This window comes from Scophthalmus maximus, chromosome 12 (assembly GCF_022379125.1).
Source record: "Scophthalmus maximus strain ysfricsl-2021 chromosome 12, ASM2237912v1, whole genome shotgun sequence".
NCBI lineage: Eukaryota > Metazoa > Chordata > Actinopteri > Pleuronectiformes > Scophthalmidae > Scophthalmus > Scophthalmus maximus.
In genome coordinates, this window is record NC_061526.1 from 6,125,053 (window position 1) to 6,133,838 (window position 8,786).

General features: G+C 42.2%; 2 protein-coding genes across 2 annotated transcripts; one reads left to right on the forward strand and one right to left on the reverse strand.

The window, feature by feature from the left end:
- Window positions 1-258: 258 nt before the first annotated feature.
- On the reverse strand, window positions 259-5,403 carry gmpr2 (guanosine monophosphate reductase 2). The gene is made up of 10 exons (XM_035613380.2): window positions 5,261-5,403; window positions 4,674-4,819; window positions 3,958-4,077; window positions 3,430-3,513; window positions 3,146-3,319; window positions 2,967-3,048; window positions 2,479-2,585; window positions 1,809-1,851; window positions 1,519-1,678; window positions 259-1,404 (listed from the first exon to the last, which is right to left on the reverse strand). Exons 2-10 carry the CDS (start codon window positions 4,758-4,760, stop codon window positions 1,215-1,217), a joined length of 1,047 nt encoding a protein of 348 aa, XP_035469273.1. The 5' UTR covers window positions 4,761-4,819; window positions 5,261-5,403; the 3' UTR covers window positions 259-1,214.
- A 132-nt stretch (window positions 5,404-5,535) lies between these two features.
- nedd8 (NEDD8 ubiquitin like modifier) lies at window positions 5,536-8,627 on the forward strand. The gene is made up of 4 exons (XM_035613570.2): window positions 5,536-5,824; window positions 5,963-6,010; window positions 6,140-6,222; window positions 7,202-8,627. Exons 1-4 carry the CDS (start codon window positions 5,807-5,809, stop codon window positions 7,329-7,331), a joined length of 279 nt encoding a protein of 92 aa, XP_035469463.1. The 5' UTR covers window positions 5,536-5,806; the 3' UTR covers window positions 7,332-8,627.
- Window positions 8,628-8,786: the final 159 nt, after the last annotated feature.

The window sequence follows — 8,786 nt, forward strand, 5'->3', positions numbered from 1 at the left end:
CTTATAATAAATACACAAGGGACAACATAATATCTTCATATGAATACCTTTGAATTGTAGCACTTGTTTTCTTTTGGGAGTTCATTCTAATGTTCAGTGTAATGTTGATGTAATGGTTCTGTTTAAGGTGTTTGCCTCCACCTGCTGGTGGTGTACGCGTCCTTGGTTGATAGAAAGGAAATGTGTGGCTCCTGTATTATACACATTATGCATATTGTACCATTGTGAGTGATCCAATAAATAAAAAAATAAAGCCAGTGAAATTCTACGCTGTGGAATGTTTTTATAGACTGGATAAATGGTGAAGGGGGAAAAAGGTAGATTAAAAACTGCCCTTTCACACCAATGTAAAAAATAACATTAAAATGAAGACAGATTGTGTGAGAACAGCTTGAAATGGAGTCACTGCAGACACTGTGAGGAGAAACCGTACATGATACCGACAGTTAAAAACCTTCAAGGCTAATTCAGAGGAATGACGTCTCATTTTAAAAGCTATATGAACTAACCCAATCTAAATGCGTGTATCGCTAAAATTGGCCCACGTGAACTTGCACTAGAACCAGAGATTTTTTTTTTGTATATGAGAATGAATAACATCTCCGCCGTGAATCCAGCACTTTTACTATTTACTGAACAGCCCCCAGTCAGCTTACACCAGTTCATATATAAATTCTGTCAAATCTAATTCACCTATTATTTAAAAAAGAGAAATTAAATCATACAACCTGCATGTACAGTAACAGGTACTGTAAGCAACACACGTCTAACAACACATTTCCATGAGACGATAAGGGAAAACAAATCAGCTCTCTAATTATTAAAGTGCAAAACAAAATGAGCGATGGAATGATAGCGTGTTTAAAACAGTACAGTTTCCCCACTTAGCCACAACCCGTCAGGTCAATATCTAGGAATTCTGTATAATTTATGACACTTGCTATAACTTTACATGTGGGCGACAAAGGTTCAAAGGTTGCGGATACAGATTTGCATATACGTGAGAACGACTTCTGAGGACCTTGCATTGGAATGATGAGACAGCAGAAAGCCAAAGAGCTGGCTGAAGGGCTACTGCTCTTGCTTACATCATTCAAACTTGCAGAAATTGTATGTAAATATTTAAGTATTAATATGTGTCTGTTAACACACAAACAGCATCCAGGTGTCGGACAGGCAGTGACGCAGGACCCTCGACAGAACCCCCCGGACATTCAGCTGTCGTTGCCGAAGACGGTGTTGAGCTGCTGGGTGACCCTGATGAAGGTGGTCCTGCGGCTCAGCTCCTTCAGCTTGCCTGCCCCGACGTAGGTGCAGGTGGAGCGGACCCCGCCCAGGATGTCTCGTATGGTCACGTCCACCGGACCCTTGTAAGGAACTTCCACCGTCTTGCCCTCTGACGCTCTAGATGGGAAAAAGAAAAAGGAAACCAAGGTTTAGTGATTAATACCCGCATCCAGAAACACAGAATAATTAACATATGTTTCCCCTTCCACAGCACAGTAACCCGTGGCTGACCTGTACTCGGCCACGCCGCCTGCATGCCTCTTCATGGCTGTGTCGGAGCTCATTCCGTAGAACAGCTTGTATTTCTTGCTGTTTTTCTCAATGATCTCGCCGCCGCTCTCCGAGTGGCCCGCCAGCATTCCACCCAGCATCACGAAGTCCGCTCCGGCACCTGAGGCGTGGCGTTTGAAGAGGAGCCAGACAGATGGCGAGAAAGCCTGTTTTAATGGAATGAACTCTTGCTGTGGCAGGAATATGAGTTAAGTTTGAGAAAAACAAAAAAAAACAAAAGAACAACTAACCAAAAGCCTTTGAGACATCTCCTGGGCAAGTGCAGCCCCCATCCTGAGAGGGAGAGAGACGACAGGGGAATAGACAAAACAAAGCACCACGCATTGAGTGTGACTTCATGTTTATGATGGCTGCATGTGCACATTTTTTTTTTAGCGAAAGGCTGAATATTCTTATCATGAAATACACGTCTCAAGAGCAAACGCTTTTACAGAACAGTAACAGCATCATTCTGACGTTGAAGCCAGCAGCTGCTTAGCTTGGCATAGCTTAGCATAAAGACTGGAAATAGTGCTTTGACAGCTGGCCTGATAGAGTCAGAGGATAACGGAAAGAAAACCCACTCATCAGCACCTCTAAAGCTAAAAAATGCACATGTTATATTATGTTTAATTAATGAATGTGTTAAAAAAAAAGGGACATTTTGTGGTTTTACAGTTGGTTGTGTGTCAGACTTGTCTAGGTTTCGTTGAGGAGACTTCCTGGAGTCTTCGCTTGTTGCCAGCTGTTTCCTTCTACCTCCAGTCTTTATATTAAGCTAACTGGCTGCAGCTCCTCATGCGCCCCCCCCCCCAAAAAATAGAGAGAGAATCAGTCCACTTTAAAAAAAGAAGTCAAATGATTCCTTTAACATTAATTCTTCTGATTGCATGACTATTTCTATGGAAAAGAGTCGCTCACAGAGATGATGTGGCCGCCCAGTCCATGGGCTGCGTCGGCACACTCGATCACAGCGCTGAGCTGGGGGTAGCCCACCCCTGTCTTCTTGCGGGTGGTGCACACGGAGCCTGCAGAAAAACGACAAGAGACGATTTAGTTTCAAGCTTAATTTGCAAACATGTACCATGTGTACCACACGAAGCAGAGACACGGGGAAAGTATGTGGAAGTTAATTTAATACAATTTGGTGAAAAATCCCCTGATACCCGTGTGGTACTCTCAAGCTGGTAAATGATTTTGAAATAGCTCTGTAATTTGAACGTGTTCTTAAACATGATGTGATACATTTATAAATGAATGTTCACGGGTCAACAGTCATCAATGCTTTTGCGTTAAGAAATAGTGACGGCCTATTAAGATAACCTTGGGATCTATTCACACACTAAAATTGAATATCTGCTGGAGGTGATGAAATAGAAACGTGTTAGCAAGTGCTACGCCATGATCACCTGGTCCGATGCCTACTTTGATGATGTCAGCGCCGGCCAGGATCAGCTCTTCCACCATCTCTCCAGTCACCACATTTCCTGCCTGAGCAAAAAAAAGAGAAGAAAAATAATATATATATATATATATAAGAAAAAGTATTCACAATTTTCCAACTCCACATAAGCAGACGTCTACTAACGATGATGGTGTGCGAGGGGAACTTCTGCCGGACGTCCTTGACGAAGTGGACAAAGTGTTCAGAGTAGCCGTTTGCCACGTCAACGCAGATGTACCGCAGCTTTGGCACCGCCGCCAAGATGGCTGACATCTTCTCAAAGTCCCCGTCGCCTGTCCCCGTGCTGACTGCGAGACTCTGGGATTTTTGAACAGAGAGGATAGACAGAGAGCTTGTGTCACCAACACAGCCATTGATAAACTCCACAAAATAAACGGGCCTAACGTTGTTATGAACACTTTGACTACCTCCAGGCAATCGGGATTCTTCGCTGCAAACGCCAACCACTCGTCCACAGAGTAGTGTTTGTGAATGGTGGTGAAGAGAGTGAACTAGAGGAGGAGGCGAAGAACAACACAACGTCAATGAAGATATTTATATTTATGCAGAGATATATTTCAGCAAGGACACACAACATACTTAATTCAGTGTTGTAGCTGACTTATGTGGTGTGAATGGTGCAATGACATCTAATTGCCAAAAGGGGCAGCGCTCCATTTAGCTGTAATTGAGTAAAGGAGTGAAGGAATGAATTCAATTACAAAAATGTAAACATTCTCTCTGCATGTGTTTTTAAATCTTCAGATTTTTCTGTAGTTAAAAAGGCTAAGAGGACCCTGAATTAAAATTGAGTTATTCATTGCCATTACAACTACATAGAAATTGTGCTACACATAGGCCACCAATAATTCATTTCTGGAACCATGACTGGGAGGTGCAGCTCTGTGCGAAATCACAAGTGATTTAATACACATGCTTTGTCATGCAAAGCCGACCTGGTGCAGGGCCAGGGCCATCTCAAAGGTCCCCACAGTGTCCATGTTGGCAGCGACGATGGGGATCCCCCTGTAGCTGCCCTTTGAGTTCCTGAAGGAGAAGTTCCTCATCAAGTCCACCTGAGATAGACAAGAACAACCGAGACTTGTTGTGTGCCTGATAGCTTTTTATGGATTTGTTCCACTAACTAGGTCGTCAACGCGTGTCTTCTCTCAGTTGTGTTTCCTGCAGGCCCTGGAAGACTCAAAAGAACAATCTAGACATAACAATCTCCAGTTTTGAAAGCAATCCATTGAAAAAACAACTCTTGTGATGTCTTCCTGCCAGGGTTTCAACTGTAAACTGTGTTGTCTCATGTTGCTTTTACATTTTGTCAATTTGCCCTTTCAATCTTTTGTGAGGCACTTTAAAATCCCCTTGCTTTTGAAATGTGTTATACAAATAAACGGGCCTTTTCTTAGGTATTTAAAATTCCCAAGAATGTCATAATTCACGATGAGTAAACTACAGTCACAGAGCAGCTGGATCCTATATTTCACAGATGCATGTTTGTGGCTAAAGGATCACTCCTTGCATTCTCTAACCAGGCTGGTAAAAAAAAAAAAATGAATGAAGGATAATACAATACATTTTTTGATGACAATGTGATCAGTCAGGGAACGGAGACTTCTGCACGAGGACAAGAAAAATCCGCTGTGGTGTACAGTACACCCACCTCACTCCGGGACTTGAGCGTGCTTCGCTTTGGACGGAGGAGCACATCCTTGAAGTCCAGCTTGATGTCATTCTCAATGCGAGGCATTTCAGACACAGGAGGAATCGGTGGAACCGAAAAATGGCAGTTTGTCCTGGAATATGAATCTGTGGGGGGAAAAATAGGGGCGGACAAAGGTCAGGATGGCCTTTCCTGTGCTGTCTCATATGATCATATTACACACACATGGTCATCAAATTGCAGACATGTTTATTGTCTGGGAGGGGCCTGTAAAAAGGCGATCGTCCATCTTGCATGTAAAAGACGAGTCACCATTCACCAGAGATGTAATTACTACTTCGTAGAAAATTAATAAGGCCAATTTTTTTTTTCTGCCTTGCTTCTTACACGCAAAAAAGAAAAATGCTACTGCTAATGCTCCTCACACCGAACCGAACCAACACAGATCAGATCAGTACAATGTCAAAACTCGAGGTTACAGCAGCTGCGAGAGTCGACAACGACTCCCTTTGAACTCAACGCGAGCATCAGTTGCGAATTAGTGAACAAGTTGCATTATAGATTTAGTAAAAAAACAAAGCATTTACCTTTAGTGGTTGTTGTCTGTGTCTGCAGACAGTTCACTGTACGCGCGGGAAGCTAATAGGGGACGGACACCAACTTGACAGACGCCTTGTAGTTTTTTTTTTTAGAGCTTCCGCTTCGTGGTGACTCACAGGCAAAAAACTACAAATGCGACGCTCGCTTTACGACACGTCGTGCCGATGTCGTACGGATTGTTTTCGGTTATTTGGCAAACGCGTTTCGGTTTTTCCGTCGTTGGCGATGCTCGTGTTAACGTGACATACATTTTAGGGGCAACTTGTGTGCAATTTTTTTTTTTACCACCGGTAAATGAAGCAGGTCTTGACAACAGCCGAAGCGGAACCTTTGGCATATAGAAAAAAAGGGAGGCGGAAGGATTCACCGAGAAACACAGGAAACACCCATTGAAAAAAAGATTTTTTTGGAAGCGAGTTTCTTCAACAACAACAAAAAAAACCCCCGTATAAACATTATATTTCGAACCCGCACAGGGTCAAATCATCGATTCGGGCTACTTCCGCGAATTGTACTGAAACGAGTGAACAAAGATGCTGATAAAAGTCAAGGTAAGGCAAAGCGAGTGGAACGATTAGCCCGGTGTAACAGTTAGCAAGTCGTTTCCCCAAACAGTTATCACCGAGTCACCGTGTTGTGCCCTTCGTCATGTAATTCTTAATAATAACTTGAATGTGTTTCCATCGCAGACGCTCACGGGAAAGGAGATAGAGATTGACATCGAGCCCACAGATAAGGTGGTGTGCTTGGTCTCGTGTTTCCCCACTTGTGCTGCCTGTGTGGGCTGATGGTAACAGACACTGTTCATTATGGTTTTGAGCATTCATTTTTTTTAAATTTATTATTCTGCCACAATATTCATCCAGGTGGAGCGGATTAAAGAGAGGGTGGAGGAGAAGGAGGGGATTCCTCCACAGCAACAGAGGTTGATCTACAGCGGCAAACAGATGTGAGATCACGACAACCTTTCCTCATCAAGAGCATGAATTTGGGGATATTCTGTATTTTCTCTTATTGTCATAATGTGGCGTAAGACACATTCTGATCGGACCGGGCAAGAGGAGCATTGAGAATGGGGATATTGACAGGGTTCCTTCCTACGCACTATGGAAAAGTATTGATTTGGATTTGAGTAACTTTCAGGTCTGGATAAGTTTGGTAAAATATTTTTGTTTCCAGAATGAAGTCTGAATGTACGTGAATCCAAAGATTTTAGATACCAACCATTTTCTTCACGGTCAGTGATAAACGTCGCCATAGCGACACACTCTCTGTACCCGCCACTACTGTGTCTACAGTATGACTATGACAGGCGAAAGGATAAGTAGGTCCTCTCAACCGGGTGTAATTTAGATTATTACAGTTTAAATATCAATCTTTTAATATGAAACCAGTCGTAGGACAGGTAACTTTTCCCCGTGAATTTCCCCGAGCGGGATGAATAAAGTTGTCTACTCTATTCTAACATCGGAATTGGAAGTATCAATATTTCAGTATCCTTCCTCAGAAGCCGTGAATTTTTATGTGTATGAAGTGCAACATAATAGCAGACAGTCAGAATGTGATATGTTAACAGTTGAATTTCTAAAATTTTACTTAATAACCTCCCAACTATTTATACTCTGATGTCAAATATGGTCTGAAAAAATCTACAGAGAAGAAGGAAATTTGAGTCTGGAAAAAGTCTCAAACCTTTTTGTCAATCAATCAGTTTATGAAGATGTTGCCTATCTTTATGTTTTATGCATATTTTGGTTTTGGTGGTTCCTTAATATGTAACTGTAACATCCCCCTTCAGGTATTGTCAAGGAATTATCTAAGCTGCCGCTGTAAAAAAATATAACAATGTTGAATTTAATTCAATTAAGACATTAATTGTCTGTTCTCTCATCTCCTCTGCTCTGCGTCCGTTTCCTCTCTTCTCTCAGGAACGACGAGAAAACGGCGGCAGACTACAAAATCCAGGGAGGCTCCGTTCTCCATTTGGTACTCGCTCTGCGAGGAGGAGGTCGAGCACTCCGCTCGCCCAGAGGCCCCTGCTCCAAGCCTGCGTTGTAGCCATCTCTTCAAAAATAATGCCTTAGCTTTCTTACAATGCCTTCACTGAGAGGACACACCGAAGACACGTATAGCCAACGGTTGCGGACTCACCTGGCAGCACTGTAGGCAAGCCAGTGCCATTTCGTATAGAGTTAGATCAGGTCGAGTTTCGTGGCAGCCTCTTCCCTCCGGTTAAAAATGTGTTGGCGGCAAACATTTCACCCACTGTTATAGCGAGACACTCCACGTTAAAGCTAGGCTGGCAGAAAAGGAAAGGTCATTTTCAGAATCAAACGTCCCGCGGGCTATAAATTAACAACCCAGAGCTTATTTGGCTGTTATGGAGAGCGTACATTTTTGTGTTTATTTCTGAAAATTCTAAGCAGGCAAGGCTGAGTTTCCCCAAAGCATTTCAGCAAAGATATTATTATTATTATATTATTTTTTTTCCCACTCATGTAATATGAATTTGAGATAACAGGAGCATTAAGAGGCTTTAGGGAAACCTATTTTTGTGTTGCGGTCTTTGTCTTCCGAGTGTGACACAAACAAATTTTACTTGTCCTGCTTCATAAATGTTTCATTCTGTTCTCTACAGATTGCCCCCAACTCACGTAGTCTAATAATCTAAAGCCACTGTATCATCTCAGTGACCTTTTTTGAAGGATCGTGTTTAAAAGAATAGTTTGACATTTTGAGAAATACACATATTTACCATGCGCCGGGGAGAAATCCTTTCATGCAACTCTGAAGTTTACAGATTAACACGTTCGTTCTTGTTTGCAACCAGTCGTAACCTTTCTTCTTTTTTTCTTTTTTCTTTTTGGTATAGGATCCAACAAGCAGGATGTGTTAATTAGTGAGTTTTACAGATGCTGACAGTAGAATTTCGTTACCTCGCAGTAGGAGTGTAGCGATTCTGAACCCTAGACAGAATGCGTGATGTCAAACTATTCTTATGGGGGAAAACAAGAAGTTAAAGGACGGCCACTTTCTGTAAATCCTGTACCACACACATTCATAATTAGATTGAGCATGTCTACTCGTGCAGGATATAATGCTTTCTACAATTTCATGTGCATATTTAGTTTGTTTTGGCACTTGATGGCATACTTTTACTTTTGCAAGAAGGCAAGGAGTGTGCCATACCGGTCCTGCCTGACAGTGGCTTCAGTTTGTATGTTCAGAAAAGCGATGTTTAACTTTTGGGATTGCTCTGTTTGCTCCTACCCTCAGTGTGTACAGAATTGTGTTGAACTGGCCGAAGCTATGGATTAGGTTGTGAGTAGAATAAAATGATGTTAATGCTAAAAACTCTGTGTACGTTCATGTAGAATATTCAGTACCGCTGAACAAAGGAGTCAGCAAAGTCTTGTCCATGTGTATATTTTTATTCTTGTCACACACACACATCACCAAATATGTACATTTACATTTCAAACGCAAAAACAGTCTTACGTCTGAGAGATTGGC